At 50.5% G+C, this 18,788-nt stretch overlaps 1 protein-coding gene across 1 annotated transcript in view; it reads right to left on the minus strand.

The window, feature by feature from the left end:
* BANP (BTG3 associated nuclear protein) overlaps positions 1 to 18,788 on the minus strand; it is a 115,215-nt gene that overhangs the window by 28,793 nt on the left and 67,634 nt on the right. The window contains exons 12-15 of the mRNA XM_058440264.1: positions 17,185 to 17,273; positions 15,092 to 15,290; positions 12,948 to 13,010; positions 10,313 to 10,351 (exon numbers count right to left, since the gene is read on the minus strand). Coding sequence (XP_058296247.1) covers positions 10,313 to 10,351; positions 12,948 to 13,010; positions 15,092 to 15,290; positions 17,185 to 17,273 — 390 coding nt within the window. The remainder of the gene's footprint in view (positions 1 to 10,312; positions 10,352 to 12,947; positions 13,011 to 15,091; positions 15,291 to 17,184; positions 17,274 to 18,788) is intronic.

Genomic DNA, 18,788 nt, shown 5'->3' on the forward strand with positions numbered 1-18,788 from the left:
TTTTAGTTGGCTAAGACTTCAATCACATCAAATTAACCAGAACCATAGCAAATGTACCTCTTGCTATTTTAAACTCTGATAACTGACTATCCTCTATATGATATACCAAAATTCTACTCGTATTTCACTGTCCAAATTGAAAAACTAGTATGACAAAGTCACGACCAGCTGCTGAAGCTACACAAGTCAGAGGACCCAGCAGGCCTTGGCGGTCTTTGAGCAGGCCTTGCGCGTCCCATCACCCATCAGCTTTCCTGCCTTCCCCAAGGCACAGCCCCCTAAATCCCAATGTTTGCTTCGGCCAAGCCCTTGCGGACCCTGCTAGTCACAGTTAAATTTAGATAGAATCTTCAAAATTTTTAAATGACAGTACATAGTCATAGCAGTGTAAAAAGAAAGCACAGTCAAACCCATTTGGGTGCATTACTAGCAAGTACACCAAACATAGGAAGGAGTTCACTACGTACTACATTCCTAGCTCACTGGTATTTTAAATCCTCTGAGGACCTGAACATGGTCTGCAGGAGTGCTCTGCGCCCTGTGGGGAGAACGGCTGTTCTAACTATTAGGAGTACACTAGGGTTGTTCCCACTAAGAACATCAGACTCCGCTGAGGCCCGGCACCCTGAATTACTGCCCTCCTGGACATGTTCAGGAAGAGTCTGGATTTGAATAAGGATGCCACCTACAGCCATCCCAGCTCACACCCATGGGCACTGATCTTTGAGCTCCAATGAGTGCTGAAAGAACAGACATGCACCATGTTCCATTCTACCAAGCCTGACTGATGCGCACCCAAGCGGGGGTCAAACTCAGCTTCCTGGTTTGGGGGAAGGAGCAAGGCCCATTCACTGACGTGCATCAAAACACTGCCTTGACTGACACTCTCACTTCCTAACGGAGATGTGGGGAGAAACTGGCAGTTTTCGCCACGGAACTGGGGCAAGCATTCTTGGCCCTTCCCCACCCTGGTGGTATCTTAGTTTGGGCCCTTCCCCACCCTGGTGTCCTGCGTTACGTGACACGCATCAAGCCCAAACTCCTGGCAGCGCTGGGAGCTCTGGCCTGGGATTTTAAACAACGCAAAAATCCCACCTCCCACCCAGGACCGCATGAGCTCATGGCTGCCTAAGATCACCAAAACACGTTCACACAATACGGATTTTTTTTTTTTTTTTTTTTTTTTTTTTTGAGACGAAGTCTCGCTCTGTCGCCCAGGCTGGAGTGCAGTGGCGAGTGGCGCCATCTCTGCTCACTGCAAGCTCCACCTCCCGGATTCACGCCTCAGCCTCCTGAGTAGCTGGGACTACAGGTGCCCGCCACCACGCCCAGCTAATTTTTTGTATTTTTACTAGAGTCAGGGTTTCACCGTGTTAGCCAGGACGGTCTCGATCTCCTGACCTCGTGATCCACCCGCCTTGGCCTCCTAAAGTGCTGGGATGACAGGTGTGAGCCACCGCGCCTGGCCAAGGTGATATGGATTTTAAAGAACACAAACACCACATGGTGAAACCCCGTCTCTACTAAAAACACAAAAATTAGCCGGGTGCGGTGGCAGGTGCCTGTAATCCCAGCTACTCAGGAGGCTGAGGCAAGAGAATCGCTTGAACCTAGGAGACGGAGGTTGCAGTGAGCCAGGATGGCACCACTACACTCCAGCCTGGGCAACAGAGCAAGACTGCGTCTCAAAAAAAAAAAAAATTTTTTTTTTAAATTAAAAAAAGAACATAAACAATGCCAACTCCCACCCAAGACTGCACAAGCTCACAGCTCCCTAAGAGCACTAGAGAACGTCCACGTTACGCTCAGTATTTTTTTACCAAATCGTTTAATTCAGTGAAAGAATGACTTTGTAGTCCAGACTGCTTTACAGTGATGAGGTTCAGATGATCTGCTTTAAAAGGTTCAGTCCTGGTCATCATTTTCACAAGACAATACTTCCTAGTTAATTAATGCTTTGAGTATGCAGTTTTAAAACAGTGTCTCTAAAATCACACACACACACACACACACACACACACACACAGAGACACATACACACACATTCACACATGCAAAAGGCATAAGTGAAAGGCCCACCTCTGTGTCAGGAGGCGCTAAGGGCCGCGGTCCAGTGACATCACTCAAATGAGCAACTGTTACTCCTCGTACGTGTACAGGGTAAAGCTTCTGTCTGCAGACCACAGCCCCCCTACTAACCACCTGGGCGCCAGTGCCTGTGTGGCCAGTTTTTGAGGATTTGCACCGCCCCTCCCTGAGTGCTGGACTGTGGACGGCACCTGCCAAGGGCAACCCAGAGGCTGGTGAGTGCCAGGTGGGCCATGTGTGCCCAGCGAAGCCCACCAACTTCCTGAGCAGGTGCTGCTGCCACCCACTGCGGTGAAGAGGGCACTGAACCACGAGGAAGCCACACTGCCGCATCCCAAAACGCCAGACACTGAGGAAGCGGCCGCCCTGAGACTAGGACCCATGGCAACTCTCCCACCCCCCACCCATCCAGTTCTCTCCCAAAAGATCTGCCAACCACAGCCGGGCCCTCATCTATGGCCAAGAAGAGTATTTGAGGAGGTGGCCTCAGGGAGAAGAAAGGTGCTGTGGTCAGGGCGGCCCCACACCTCCAATTCTCCACTTTACTCACTGGCTCCCCCACCTCTGCTGGTTTGAATGGCCAGCATAGCAGGGCTCTGTGGGGGGTGAGGGGAGCGCTTCTCTGCCGGGAATGAACAAGGGAGTGCAGCACGTTACGTCCGACAGGTGCTACAGAAGGAAGAAAGGTCCTTCCTGTTGCTGGAAGAGCCTGGGCTCTGGCCCCCATGGGCTACTCCCGCTGAGGCCCCTTGGCACAGCCCAGTTGCAACTGAAGCCTTCCTTTGGCCCCGGCCTCTCCTGCAAGAAACGCTCAAATGCATGCACGGACAGCTCTGTCAGAGGCTTGTGGATGGCGTGGATGGGCATGGACAGCCGCGGCAAACACCGAGCCATCTTCTGTCCCATGCCCACCATATGACCAACAGAAGGCCAGACACGCCAAAAACCTGACTGCAGTTCTCAGGAAAACTTCATTCTAATGCCCAAGTGACACGGATAAGCCTAATTTTCCTGATCTAGATGAAAAGCGGGGAAACTTCATTCTAATGCCCAAGTGACACGGATACGCCTGATTTTCCTGATCTAGATGAAAAGCCCTGAGAAGCATGCTAAACATTTTTTTAACTAGCACATTTATAATCATTTTTCTTAGACTTGAATGTGATTTTTTAAAAAGCTTCCCAATTCAAGAACAATTATATTTTGATTTATCAAAATATGAGAAGAATATTAATATTTGCAGTGTAAACTTTACATAGTTGTAAATTTTTTTTTTTTTTTCAGACGGAGTCTCACTCTGTCGCCCAGGCTGGAGTGCAGTGGCGTGATCTCTGCTCACTGCAAGCTCCGCCTCCCGGGTTCACGCCATTCTCCTGCCTCAGCCTCCCGAATAGCTGGGACTACAGGCGCCCGCCACTACGCCCGGCTAATTTTTTCTATTTTTAGTAGAGAATGGGTTTCACCGTGTTAGGCAGGATGGTCTTGATCTCCTGACCTCGTGATCCACCCACTTAGGCCTCCCAAAGTGCTGGGATTACAGGCGTAAGCCACCGTGCCCGGCCCATATAGTTGAAAATGTTTAAAAATTACTTAATTACACAGTTGCAGTGGTGCACACCTATAGTCCCAACTACTCAATTACAACTTTTAGAACTACAAACTCTTAAGAAAGAGACATTAGCGATCATCTATTCCAGTATTTTTCAAAGTGTGGGTTGGAAAATCAATGCATTGTGTCATAGCTAGTTTTCAAAGAGACAAAAAGGAAAAGAAACAGAAAAGCAGAACAGAAAACAGAATAAAAAATATTAGTGCAATCAGCACGCAGTAATACCGTTCTGTGGGCCTGTTCCCACCGTGGAAGTGCACACACGTGAGCGAGGGAGGAGGGCTCTGGAACCACAATGGAAAGCTGCCTTCTCGCTGTGGCCTGTTGTCCTGTGGATCTGTTCCGACTGTGTGTGTGCACAGGCATGAGTGAGAGAGGAGGGTTCTAGAACCGCAATGGAAAGCTGCTTCCCGCTGTGGCTTGCATAGATGCTGGTAGAGTCCAGCCTCATCACTCCAGAAGCAGCATCGCTGCAGAATGCGAGTTGGCCTTTACAGGGAGTCTGCCCAGGTCACGCAGCACTGGCTCAGGGTACCCACAGCAGCAAAGCAGCTGCACCAAGATGCGGGTATGACCAACCAGTGGTTCCCCTGCCAGCCCCCTGAAGTGGCCAACTGGTCTATCCACCTTATGCAAAAGTTCCCATGACCTCATAAAAAAGCCATCAATTTTCATTTAAAATGCACTCAAAAATAAAGTCATCCACCTCCCTGCAAATTTCAATCCTTACGACTCTTAATTTTTAAGGGCTTTTTTTGTTTTTCAGAATCTTCTGAAAATCTGCACCAAATTAAAGATTCTATTATCCTTACCACTAATTGAAAATTGAAATTCCTTAGACAATAAATTATTTTACACTCCTGGTACCATCTGTCTGAATGTACTCTCTCTCTCTGTGAATCGCTGGCACACCAGACTGCCTCTCCCAGCTCCAGGGAATTTCAGGGAATTCCAGATGCCCCTGATTCTGATCTAATTTACTATACGAGCCCTGTCCTCTATTCAAACCAATTCTGCAATCCCTTAAGTTAACCATATGGGCAATACAATAACACCTCTACCTAAATCATTCTGCATTTCTACTATGATACCATTTGATCTTCATGCCCAGGGCAGCAAATGATTAATTTCAAATACTCACTGAGCAACAAAGCCAACACTACGGAGATTGTCCAGTAAAGGAAAATGCTGCCCGGATGCCTCACACCCCCACTGAGGCAGGGACAAAAGAAATCAGCACAGTGTAGTCAGCTGACAAAGGAGCCACTTCTCCACAACTCCACTCTCAACGAAGAAGCACCCAGAACACAGCTACAAATGCATCTAAACAGCCAAAGACCCAGGCTCAGCTCTACACAGCTCACCCCAAGGAGCTACCCATGCTTGGAGCCATGACTAGAACCAGCCACTGCATTTTAATTTCAACCCCAACAGCAGTGGCTGTTTGGCTTCCCTGGAAGGCAGCAGATTAGGTGCACGATGAGGACGCGGCAGAGGGCGGGAGGCGAGGAGTGCAGCACACATCCACACACACAGGGGCTCCGCTCTACAGAGCGCCAGACTGAGACTCTCACTTAGGCACCTCCCGCAATGACCTGAATGCTCGTTCTTATGTAAAGTTGTTATTCAGGAGGAAAGATAATACACAACCTTTGAAACCAGGCAAAGTGGTTCCAAATAATTTTTTAAGTATTTTAATTTTTTGAAAAACCATTGAATTGTACATTTCATTTACTTTGAGACAGGGTCTTGCTCTGTTGCCCAGGCTGGAATGCAGTGGCACAATCACGGCTCACTGCAGCCTGGGCCTCCTGGGCTCAAGCAATCCTCCTGCCTCAGCCTCATGAGTAGCTTGGGACTACAGGCACACGCCACCAGACCTGGCTAATTTTTTTTTTTTTTCTGTAGAGACACGGTCTCGCTATGTTGCCCAGGCTGGCATCAAACTCCTGGACTCAAGTGATCTTCCCACCTCGGCCTCCCCAAAGTAGTGGGATTACAGGTGTGAGCCAGCACAAAACAATTTTTTTAAAGATTCATCTGCAATTTCAATGTCAGTGTTCTAAGGATCCCTTCACCTCCTCTTCCCTCTCCCAGCCAGCGATGCTGGAACACTGGGGCACGACAGCATGTGCACCTAGAGGTCAAAAAGAACAATGACAGAGATAGCAATGGAGTGGAAACTGGTCATCACGGCTGGGCAGCTGGCAGAGCGGAGGCCACAGGGGCCCAGAGCTGAGAGGAAGTGAGCGCTCCTGGAGGGGAGGCTGAGACACAGCGCTGGAGAGCACGGCTCGGGGAGGAGGAAGCGCACACCATGCAGCCAGTGTGTCCCCACACCTGCACACCCACCACCATCCCCCGAACCTCATCTTCCCAAATGGCTCTTTATGAAGCCTCTGGTGCTCTGCCAATCTTTCCAAACTTCTTGCCCACATTTGGGATGCACCGTCCGCTACTGCTACCCCCCAACACTGGTCACAGGAGGCTGAGCACCGGGGGCTCCGTCCGACCTCACTGGACCCGGGTGCCCATGGCCTCTGGCCTTGCACAGGCAGTCACCCTCCCCATGGCTGTGTCATTTGCTGTCCTGAGGCCTTGGGGCAGGTGGCTCTCCGACTCTTCCTGTCTGAAAGTCTCTCACCTCCCACTGCGTCTTCCTCCCCCCTCCCACTGCGTCTCCCTCCTCGTCTCTCACCCTCCCACTGCGTCTCTCACCCTCCCACTGCGTCTCTCACCCTCCCACTGCGTCTCTCACCCTCCCACTGCGTCTCTCACCCTCCCACTGCGTCTCTCACCCTCCTACTGCGTCTCACACGCTCCTACTGCGTCTCTCAGGCTCTGCGGTTCTTACGCACTCCCACTGTGCCCAACAGGGCCTGAAATGGACTCTAATCGGCATTCCTTAGAGCAGGCTCACGCTCACCTGCAGAGCCCCTGTCGGCAGACAGCCTCAGCCAGGGGAGCCGTCCCAGAGTCAATGAACAGCTGTGAGTCCCACCCTGCCTGCAACCCAGCACCAGATGTAAGTGCACACCATGACTGTCGGCAAAGAAGCCAGAGGATGCGGGCGTCCTGGGCTACAGGGAAAGGAGGCCAAGGCAGCGCTCCTGGAACCTCAATGTCAGAGCAGACGGAGACGTAACGGCAGAAAGAGCGTGAGACGGGGCATTCCATCTCTCAGCAAGGAAGAAAAGCAAGGCTGCTATGGACATGAAACTGACCACATGGCTTCAAATCAGGCGATTCTTCCTATTTTCTACTCAGACAGCAAATGGCAACTGTGGGATGTGACTAGAATCTCTCAATATTTAATTTGAAGAAAACATGACTCAAAAAGAATGGTCCCCTGGGAGCAGGTGCCACAGGGTCACACCAATGCAGCACAATGGCGCTTCCCAGCACCGCAGCCACCAAGACCCTCCTGGAACTGACGCTGCTGCTGGCTGCAGACGTGGCCTCAAACCCGTTGCCCCAGCAGCAATCCACTAGCACAGCACACATCCCTCCCTCCGTGGAACTAAGAATGGAGGCTATTTTCAGAGAAGCTGTCCACTGATTCTGAAAATAATCAATTAACTGCAAGAAGTAACAGCAACAATCATCTCAGAAGTGGGATAGGAGGAGAACAGCAACAAGTGTGAGCCCAGCACAAGGAAAGGGGGTGGGGTGCAGGATGTGGGGCACAGGGCGCAGGGCACAGGCCCCGGCCCCAGGACAGAAAATGGATGGCTGGAAGAGGGAAGGCCTGGCCACCCTCCCAAGAGGATTTCTAGCTGCTCTGTCAGATTCTGAGTCTGTTGCCACATAAGCATTCTTAAATGACAGTTGGAACTAGGGAATCAGAAGAGAATACTAAGCTAATCCTCAGTGATCTAGGAACTTGAAGCAGCCGCGTCCATTTCTTTGTGTTCCCTTACTCCAGTTGGGGTGCTGTTCCTCGCCTTCCCCCAACCGCCTGGAACAAGCGTGGGCTGCAGGATCTCCCATCAATCAAGCCAGTGCTCACACCAGGGCAGGCCAAGGGCTTCCGGGACAGGACGGGGAGCTGAGCCATCTGCAGTGTCACATGAAGGATGTTTCTGAGATCAAGTCTGGCTGGAGAAGAAAGAGCCCTAGACCTGCGTGCACTATCCTCCTGTGGGCATGGCATTGGGGAGGAGAGCGAATGGGCCGTGTGACCCCCGCACGGCTCGTGGCTTCTGTAGGCACGGGAACGGGGAGGAGAGTGAATGGGCCGTGTGACCCCCGCGCTGCTCGGGGCTTCTTAGCCCAGTCGACAACATCGAGGCAGGTGGGCTTCTCTGTGCTTTCTGAAACATCCTTCTGTCTCCCAAGTGTGTGGCCAGCCCGGAGGACGAAGCCTGCATGAGCAGGGTGTATAGCTCAGAAGGAATAAGAACTGGCCAAATGATGGGGAAAAAAAAGAATTTCCACAAATGGAAAACGAGGGGGTTCGCTACACAGATTGACCAGAAAAGGCAGCTTCAGATGAACACAGCAGTTTCTTTAAATCGCACAGCAGTTTCCTTCCAAAGAGAAGCAGGGGCCATGTACCGAGATTCCGCCCGCTACCCTGAGTGGCAGCACCGGCCTCTCCTGAAGCCGTCTTTGATATGAGGTCCCAGAAATGTGACCGATAATAGGAATCAGGAGCATATGAGAGTTCACAAGGGGAAAAAAAAAACAGGTGATTTATAAATTATTATTTGTTTCACATAAAAAGTGGTACTACGGCAGCTTTATTCATTCTGCGGTGAGGCTACTTAGAGAGAGTGGGGACTCGGAGGGGTCATGGAACACGCGGGAATGAGCAGCAGCTGCGACCCTGCTTGCAGTGCAAAGGCATGTGGGGCATCAGCAGTGACGGAGAAACGAGAGACATCAGAACAGAGTCTTGTTCAGAGAACTCCAGACAGCAACTCCTCCAATGTCAGCCCTGAGTCCTTCCTGAGCTCAGATCTGTGCTGGAGTCGACAGGCCTCCATGCCTGCTGAGAAAAGCTGGAATCTCTGTCCCCACAATAGAGTTGGGAGAATTCTGTCTACAATCATAAACAGAAGCACTGCAGTAATACAGTGTAAAAGCCTGATTCTATCTTTAAAATTCCACGTGGATTTTGTTCAGGGGTAGAGACAGGAACAAGGGAATATCGAAGGTGATGTGCCTTACTTTTCCTAGGAATTAAAAGTCCAGCAGCATTTCAACTATGATACAGTTCCACTACCAGCATAACCATAAACCACTATGTTGCAGAAAACTAAGACGGACCGCCGGCTGGGAGTCCCGTCCTCTGCTGCCCCAGTGACCGTGAGAACCACGGGGGAGAAAGGCACGGAGAACTGACCTGCACTGCACTGACCACAGCCTCATTACCCCAGTGGAGTGAGCACAAAGCCACAAGTGTGGATTTAAAAACTGCGCATTCCTTTGGCTCTTTTCCAGAGCGGCAATTTCATACTTACAGACGAGCGATGCTGCAGGACTACCTGAGAAAACCTCGTGCTGATCTTTAAGATGAAACTTTCCAACTAAGAAACTCTGATATAAGCCAGTTCTGGAGGGTCTGCAGCCCTTCTCCCAAGGTGCCTCTGAGGGGTCAAGGGAAAGCCCACGGGAGCACGTGCCCTTCTGTGTGAAGCACCTCGCTCCGGGGGTGCGGGGTTCGGTCGGGTCAGAGATCTGCAGGGCCTGGCCTTGACAAAGGGAATGCATGCAGGTTTCTCGAAGGACAGTGTGCTGTGGTTTTGAAAAATTCGTATGATCTTTCTACACAGTGAGCTCTGTTTATGGTTCTCACTGTCAACTTCCCAGCTTCTGTTTTACGAAATGGGAAGATCACCCAGATTCTTCAATAATGATCCAGAGGTGACAGCCGTCTCCTGAATAGAAAAGGTCTTCACCAGGACCTGGGAACACACAGCCTCAAAACCACCAGCGAGTTGACTCTGTCCTGCACAGCAACACCCTCCCCGGGACCCGCACCGTCGGAGCACATCATTTCGTAAAGACCATGCGTACTGGGGTGTTCAACGAACGGTCACTCTTTTTGTCAAGGATTAGAAAGCAGGCAAGTTTGTGAGTTTGACGGCAATACAGAGGAGCGAAACCACCTTTTTCTAACAGAGTTATCTGTGCAAACATGACCACCACCAACATCTGCATGTGTGTGCAAAAAATAACCATCTGCATGGGGTGGGGTGGTGGGGGTGGGAGGCCACATTTGCACCACAACACAAAAGCTGCCGAAATCCTACGGAGCAGCAAATGTAACCCCCAAGCCCCGCCCTCCCCCTTCCAGGCTTGTGCATTGCCATGGTGAGGAAAGCCAGTCCTGCTCTGGGGCCCACACTGAGAGGCCTTCGCACCCTCGCTCCCTCGCTCCCTCCCGTGAGAGCCCCCATTCCTCGGCAGCGCAATGCCCGCATGTACATGGGGACCAGGGCACTCACCTGACCATCCGCCCCCTCCCGTGAGAGCCCCACCCCTTGGCAGCGCAATGCCCGCATGTACATGGGGACCAGGGCACCCACCTGACCGTCCCACCCCGTCCCGTGAAAATCCCACCCCTCGGCAGCGCAACGCCCGCATGTGCATGGGGACTGGGACACTCACCTGACCGTCCTGCCCCACGTGATGGATCTGGAGGTTGCCCTACAAAGAATGAGAGGAGGAGACGGTCATGAGTAGAAACACACCAAGAAACCCGCAGACATGGGAAACACGCCAAGACACATCACAGGCCACTTGAGAATAACAAGAAAAACACTAGTTCTGCAAAAATTCAACCTCCAGTAGCAACAAAAGCCCCAAAAACAAAATATTTAGATTTCTAGGTACTATTTATTATTTTAAAGATGAACAAACAACTCAAAAAGCACTGTACCCATTCCCCCACCCTGACCCCAAATGAAAATGTGATTTTTACTTCATTTTTTATATTGAAAGAATCTGAATCTGACTCACAAAAAGTACAGAAAGCAGCAGAGAGAGGTCCTATGTGCGTGTCGCCCAGCTTCCCCGAAGGGGGACGCCTTGCTGAGCTGTGCAGCATCACCGCGCCAGGACACGGGCTGCACACAAGGAACCAACTCACTCAACCACAGAGCTACTAAGAGCTCTCCAGTTAGAAATCCATTTTCATTTGCTGTAAAAAGGAATTGTTTCATGTCTGTTAGACCCTGCTAAATGTTTATTTGCAGATATCCTGTTTTAACAAAATAATTTTAAATGAACATGGTATGAATTTATGATGAGGAGACTACCTACTGTCATTTATCACAAAGCCATCATTAGTATTATCAGCAATTTCTAACTTACTGCATTCAATTCCTAATGAAAACGAAAGACAATCACCTATACAAGATGGATTCAGTTTTGAAAACTGAAGAGGATAAAACTAATAATAAAAAATTGAAATTCGAGTAGTCAAGATTTTTTACCATAAACTATAAAAAGCAAATGTGCGTTTTTTTTCTTTTGCTGCTGTTTCAATTTTCCTGCATTTTCAATGACTCTAAGGAAATTAAGCATTCCGACGAACTTCACAGGCTTCCAGGTATTCAAGAACTCTGGCTGAGCTCTCTGACAGTGAGCTTAGCCTCCCAGCCCCGACCTGTCTGTGCCTTGAGAAGCAAACCTTTCCCTGCCCCTCAAAGGCAGCTCCTGCACTGGAAGGTGCTACTGGGATCCTGCACCTCGCAGCCGCTCAGGCCCCCAACTCCTGCACCAGACCGCGCTGAGCTGACAGGTGCATCTCCCAACATCTCCATGGAGATGGTCCCTGACACACCCACAGACATAGAACCAGGCCCTGCTCCTTCCTGGACACTCTGGCCTCCTGGGACTGTCCCCCACCTGCTCCCCGCCCTGGTGCTTCCTTCCATCCATCTGACCACGTTTCTTAGCGACCTGGTCATGTCGCTGTGTGGATGAGCCCACTCATTCCCAGTCGCTCACGGCCCCCACATGAATTCGTTCCTCCCCTTTCACCTCATCCTCATTCCGCCCTCGGAACCCTTATGCATGTGCTCCCCTCTCAGGATAACCCACTGGGAACTGCTGGTGTCCAAATTAAAGCCATCGCCAGCAGACACGCCTGAATCCCTGGTGCTCCACATGAGCATGTGTGCATGTGTCCACAGTCTTGCTCACGGGCACTTGGGCAGGAGCCTCTGCACCCGCTGTGAGTCCCCGAAGGCAGGGCTTCTCTCTCCTCTGCTCCCCCACAGCACCTGAACCCAGCACGAGCTCCCAGGAGGCCTGGCACGCCAACATCTCCATGAGTCCCCTTGACCTCAGCACCCGGGCTTCCTAGTCTCTGCTGCTGGTGTGTGTGGGGAAGCCTGAGATCTTTGTAGCGACGTACTGTTGTGCACCAAACACAAAGCTGGTGCCGTTGTCACGACCTAGAAACAGCTATGCTCCTCATCCCCCAGGGCGCACCACGGTCGCTCAGTACAACACGTATGCGCTGCTTAGTGCCCTGTGCCTGCTGCTGCCTGTGCTATAGCAAACAGCCCAGAGTCGAAGGCCGGTCACCAGCCACCAGGGAGACAGTCTTGCTCTGGCACGCAAACACGGAGCACTGCAACCGGCCGGCCTTGGCTTTCCAAGAACTGAGACCGTCACTCCCGCCTGCACATTCCAGACCCCAACAGCAACTGAGCCCACGGTTCTGAGTGCGTGGCCGGGTAGAGCTCCAGGAACTGAGACAACTGAGGCAATCACAGGCCCGGCAGGTGCATCAAGGGCTACGACCAGCTCTCAGGACTGGCAGCATCACCTCGTGGGACTCCCCACCATCCCGTAAAATCGGCACTAATCCCATAGAGGCCACCAGGAAGCTGTGGTGAGGGGGTAGGTCAGGTCACCTGTGCAGGGGCAGACCCCATCTCGGCCACACTGGGGGCCTCCCCTGGCAGGAAGGGCAGGGCCAGACAGGGAGAGAAGGGTACTCAGAGGGCACTTCCAGCCAGGAGCAGAAACATCTACCCAGGAGACCTTTACCAAGACAGACCAGACGCTGTGGAGACCAACGGATAGGAGGGGAGGCAGTGAGGCCACAGAGACTGCAGGCCCGCTATGTGCAACCTAGAAGCAAAGTCCTGCAGCCCTCGCCCACGTTCCCCGTCCTGGGGGCTCCCTGCTGCCCTCGCACTGTGACACCGACGAAGGTCGGGAGTAAGCAGGCACGGAGCATATGGGCATGGTGCCTGCAGGGACAGTGCTGCACCAAGAGCTGACTCACCTCGCTGTCCTGCGTGATCTGGACTTGCTCCCCCTGCGGCACCTGGGCAATGTGGAGGTGTCCCTGTGGGATCCGCAGCAAGAAAAGACACCAAGAAGCATCAGAAGAAAATCAAAAGCAAAGGAAACAAGAAACATCTTCCGGAATGTTTGTTCTTGATTATCTGTTTACAATTCAAAAAGATAACTAAATCCTGAATAGTGCAATATAGCCTGTGGTCACCTCTTTAAGCTTTTGGTTCACAGTAGTCCCCCTCATCCATCAGGGTTTCAAGAAGCGCCCCCTGCCCCCACCACGTGGACGCTAGAAACCATGGATGGTGCTGAACCCCATATATGCTATGCTTTTTCCTGCCCATAGGTGCCACACAGCTTGGACATGCTGGACAAAGGAAGGACTCACGTCCCGGGCGGGACAGAGCAGGACGACCAGACTTCATCATGCTACTAGCCAGAAGAGTATGCAATCTGAAACTTACAGATTGTTTATTTCTGGAATTTCTCACCTAATATTTTCAGATCACAGTTGACCATGGGTAATTAAAACCTGGTAAAGTGGAAGTATGGGTAAGGGGGGGCTACTGTGTAACACAGAACATTTTCCAGTACTTCACAAAGGAGCAATAGGTCCCAGGAAAGATATTTACATCTTTAAATGTTACTAAACAAGTAAATTTTAAAATGTGCATGACACACAGAAAAGAGGGGAAACAGAAAATCACAATGACACCTCTTTTCAAATGATACGTTCAGCTCTCTGGGGATGCTGGGGGGCTATGCAAGCAGTATGTGGCTGCAGCAGGGGAGCTGTTTGCGTGCCTACACTCACAACAGGGCAGGCAACGTTTTTCAAATCAAAGAAACACTCATAAGACTATTTAAACAGTTTGAGTAAACACTAATAAATGTGATTCAAAAAAAATCAAAGAAGCCAGTGTTTATACATACAGGCAGACAAATAATTCCTATAAACCTATAAATGAAATGAATACTCCTTATCTTATTTGAAATTCTCTCTTAGTCGAAATGGATCTTAAAATAAACTCCTGTAGAATGTTCTATGTAAGCCTTATGACAAACTTATCTACTCTGGAACGCTTTCAAAGAACTTCTTACTAACAAGATGAGAGGAACTGTCGTTGTGAATGTCAAATTAATAAGCTTATTAAATAAGATTCACTATTCATAACTGTCTCATCTCCTTTGGAAGAGGAAGGGTAACACCCCCTCTAAAAGCCCCAGAATTTTCTGGAAGTCTTCCCTCTTCTAGACAGCATGCTGAAGCCACACTGAGATGAGAGCCACGCCCCACTCTCAATAGCGGAGGACCTTGTTTCCAGGAGAAAGCCCTGCTGACATGGAGGCACATGATGACCTGTCTTCAGAGGTCCCAAGGGGGCTGATGCCACTAAAAACACTGGCGATGTCTAGTGGTACATGTAAAATTTCTAGTCACCCAGCAAAGCTTCCAGAAAAGTCTTCCTTCCTTCTCAGCCACCCCCTACTCTCATGCCACAGAATCCAGGAGGTGTTTGTAGAGGGACTTCACCCGGGAGCCAGCCCCTAGGCTCATCAGGCTGACCACAGCTTGGGCCACAAAACCCGAACAGAGAACTCCGCACGGGCAAGGCAGGACACTGACTTGCTGCTGGGACAGTGCCTGCCCAACCTGGGTGTGCTGAGTAACTCCAAGGGAAACACTGCATGGGAACAATGACCTCAAGCTTTTGCCACTGATCCTAGAAGGAAATTACTCTTTCCCTCAGTGAGAGGGTGCCCGCGCTTCTGAACTGAGAAATATTTCCGATGCTTCCCAGCAGCACGAGCTGGGGCAGGGGCCACTGCACAGCCGGACCCTCGCAGCTGACTGTCCGCCTGCCTGCTGGCAGGACTGAGGTGAGCTGAGCGAACGCCCCACCCCACCGTGTACTTCAACCCCTAGGCTCTGCAGCAGCCGCCCCAACCTGTGAAATGTTAAGAGCTCATGGCCACGATGACCTCTACTTTAAATGGGGACCTTGTGCCTCCTCCCAAGCTATCACTGTGCTCCCGAAACACAGCGGAACCGGTGGAAGCTGCCATGGCCCTGCCGTGGCCCACCCCACAGCCCCCTTTCCCAAGGTGCGAGGTGGAGAGGGTACGTACTACTTGCACCTGTCCGTCTTCTCCGATCTGGTGGATCTGCACCTGCTGCGCGTTGGCCAGCGCGTAGTGCAGGGCCTGTGGCTGCGGCTGTGGCTGCGGGAGCTCGCTGGCGGGAGGTGGGGTGCTCATCATCGGCTCTGTGGGGGCAACAGGTGTGAACGGGGTGAACGAAAAGTTTCTTAGGCATTGCCTTGTGCGGCTTGCGTGCACCCCCGTCCCTCACTCTCAACTCCCACAGCAGAGAAGAGGAAATGCTTCGTTTTTCCTCGACTCGCTTGTATCTCCACTCTTCTGCAGAGATCGCTACGAGTGAGTCTTAGGAACTGAGGCTTCCGACATGGAATGCGGAAGGGCCTGAGAGTGGCGTGATGCTGCTGTGAGAAAACCCCTTCTAGTCCCCAACTTATTTAAATGAATGAAGCTCTTAAAGCGGACATTAAAAGCTGTTTCAGGCTGGCAATATTTGTCCATGGGTAATTAAACTAATAGAGCAAAAGTCTCATCCACGCACTTAAAGATACATTTCCAACAAATTTTACTTGCCGTGTTTAATCAAGATGAGATATATTTGCTTTGATGTACTGTGTATTAATTTTCACTGTAATGTCTCAATCATAATTATCTTAAACTCTTAGAATATTAAGACTGCAGAAAAACTTTTTAATTTTCAATGTATACACATAGTTTTGTTGCAGAGAATTATAATGACTAATTTTAAAAAGCTTTTAAGCATAAAAATGTAGTAAGAAGGGCCGGGCACAGTGGCTCACACCTGTAATCCCAGCACTTTGTGAGGCCAAGGCAGGCGGATCACCTGGGGTCAGGAGTTCAAGACCAGCCTGGCCAACATGGTGAAACCCACGTCTCTACTAAAAACACAAAAATTAGACAGTCGTGGTGGTGGGGGTCTGTAATCCCAGCCACTCAGGAGGCTGAGGCAGGAGAATCACTTGAACCTGGGAGGCGGAGGTTGTAACGAGTCGAAATGGCACGACTACACTCCAGCCTGGGCAACAGAGCAACACTCCATCTCAGGGGGACAGGGGAGGGAAGCAGTAAGACAAAATTCTGTGAGAGAAGTAGAATGTTGATATGAATGAAAGGAGAAAAATGAAAGACATAAAATTTCTGATTACTAAACAGAACCGGGCCAGGCGTGGTGGCTCACGCCTGTAATCCCAGCACTTTGGGAGGCCAAGGCGGGCAAGATCACTTCAGGTCAGGAGTTCGAGACCAGCCTGACCAACATGGTGAAACCCCCGTCTCTACTAAAAATACAAAAATTAGCCAGGTGTGATGGCACGCGCCTGTAGTCCCAGCTACTTGGGAGGCTGAAGTAGGACAATCACTTGAACCTGGGAGTAGGCGGTTACAGTGAGCTGAGATGGCACCATGGCACTTAGCTCCAGGCAATAGAGCTGGGGGGGGGGAGGCAAGAGAGGGGAGGGCCGGAGAGGGGAGGGGAGGGGGAAACGAAAAGCTTTCCATGTATTTTTTTACCAATAGCTAATGGTAGGTATTAAATTGCCATAGTACATAGATTCCACTGAATACATTTTTTAAAGTAACAATAAAATGTTGGGGTTTTTTTTTTTTTTTTTTTGAGACAGAGTCTCGCTGGACTCTGTGCCCAGCCACATAATAAAATGTTGATACTTGCAATAGGCTAGAAATTGCCCAGCTACACTAAATCAGAATGTGAAATTTACAAGATTCGAAGGAGACTCAACATGCCCAACTGCATGTTGCACGTGGAGAGCTTGGCTCCAGCCAAAGACCCTGACTCCGCCTGAGCACCTCCAGTGATGGGTCATGTCCCAGAGCAACCACTGCCAGGCTCCACGTGCTCCACGGCGCCTTCCTGTCTGCCTGAGCAGTTACGGAGCACTCACCACCACAGGTCCTCGAGCAAGCCTTGTGGACCCCAGGAAGAAAATGACAAAATCCCAGCTGGGCTGAAGCCCACCTCCACAGACCTGCTGTTCCTCCACGGACCCTCTTAGCGCCTACAAAACCAGCCTAATTCTTCACTTATGCGCCGCTTCTCCAGGCATCTAACCATTATCAAACCTTGTGAAATATCAATTTCTAACCATTTCCCCAAAGACAACGGTTTCCAGCCCACTGCCACCATGACAGTCTGTCGCTGGACAGCTCCACCCAGCGGCTCCAAAACGCTCCACTGGGGCCACAGGGCAGACAAGCTAAGAATGGGTGTGCTCCAGAGTGTACCTTCCAACCACAAGGGCTCCGAGGAAGCTCCTGCACACCAGCGCAGCCAGCGAAACACTCAGCTTCACACGCTGTTACACCACCGTCTACTCCTGTGCAAAGGCTCTGAGTCTACACTGCCAGCTATGAAATTTCAGCTCATTAAATTTACCTTTTCAAGATTCTGGTATCCTAATGATGCACGCCAACATATCTGGCAGTCGTCAGGTTATATAACAGCAGCTTCTTGCTCACTAAGGTCCTGGCAAGTCATCTAACTTGGGTTTTGATTCCCCATTGGATGAAGCAGACCGCTAACCTTACCAAATGCACGTACCCGAAACACATGGAAGGCAAGCCTGGCAACAATTCTCCTCGCTCTTTGAGTCTAGGAGTTCCATACGGTTCTTTTTCATGTCTTCTATTTCTCTCCTTGCTATGTTCCTTTTTTCCTTTAAATTCTTGAATGTAATTTTAATAGATTTCAATGTCCTGGTCAGTTAATTCCAGACAGGGTCCCTTCCTATTTGCTGATTTTCTGATCACAGGTCACAATCTCCTGCTTCCTGGTACTCTGGACTAGATACTGGAGATTGCGAATTTTACTTTGTTGGGTGTCTAGGTTTTGTTGTCTTTCTTTTAAAAGTGTTGTTACTTGTGGTTCGATGTGATCTTTCTCAGGCTGTCTTAAGCTCTGCCTTTATTCTAGGGATAGTTTAGCCTGCCAGTAGGCATGGCCTGCTAGTGCAGTGACTGATCACTGAAGATTCTCCACTCCGGCTGATGGGAATCTAGCCACCACCCAGCCTGGTGTGAGCTTAGGAACCACTGAGCTCATGCCTGCCTTGGAATCCCACAAACACCCATGAAGGCCCCTGTGTAACCCTCTGCTCTTAACAACTTGATTCCACAACTTTCTGCTGTCTCAGCCTCTCTCCACTCCAACCCATCTCCTCCATGCAGTGATGCAGCTGTCTTTGCCTGGCATCTCCCTGTCCCTCCTCTCGTGTTCCTTCTCTCAGGATCACGGTTCTGTGCTGTTGCTTGTCTAATGTCTTAGGACAGCCTATTCACAGATCTCTGTCCAGATTTCAATGGCAAGAGAATTCAATCTGCTTCCTGCTACTATGCCTGACAGAAATATCTCCTCTCCTTGACCTTTTTTTTTTTTTTTTTTTTTTTTTTTTTTGAGACGGAGTCTTGCTCTGTAGCCCAGGCTGGAGTGCAGTGGCGCAATCTCGGCTCACTGGAAGCTCCGCCTCCCAGGTTCACGCCATTCTCCTGCCTCAGCCTCCTGAGCAGCTGGGACTACAGGCGCCCGCCACCACGCCTGGCTAATTTTGTTGACATTTTTAGTAGAGACGGGGTTTCACCGTGTTAGCCAGGAAGGTCTCGATCTCCTGACCTCGTGATCTGCCCGCCTTGGCCTCAAAAAGTGCTGCGACTATAGGCGTGAGTCACTGAGCCTGGCTCTTTTTTTTTTTTT

This window comes from Hylobates moloch, unplaced genomic scaffold (assembly GCF_009828535.3).
Source record: "Hylobates moloch isolate HMO894 unplaced genomic scaffold, HMol_V3 SCAFFOLD_6, whole genome shotgun sequence".
NCBI lineage: Eukaryota > Metazoa > Chordata > Mammalia > Primates > Hylobatidae > Hylobates > Hylobates moloch.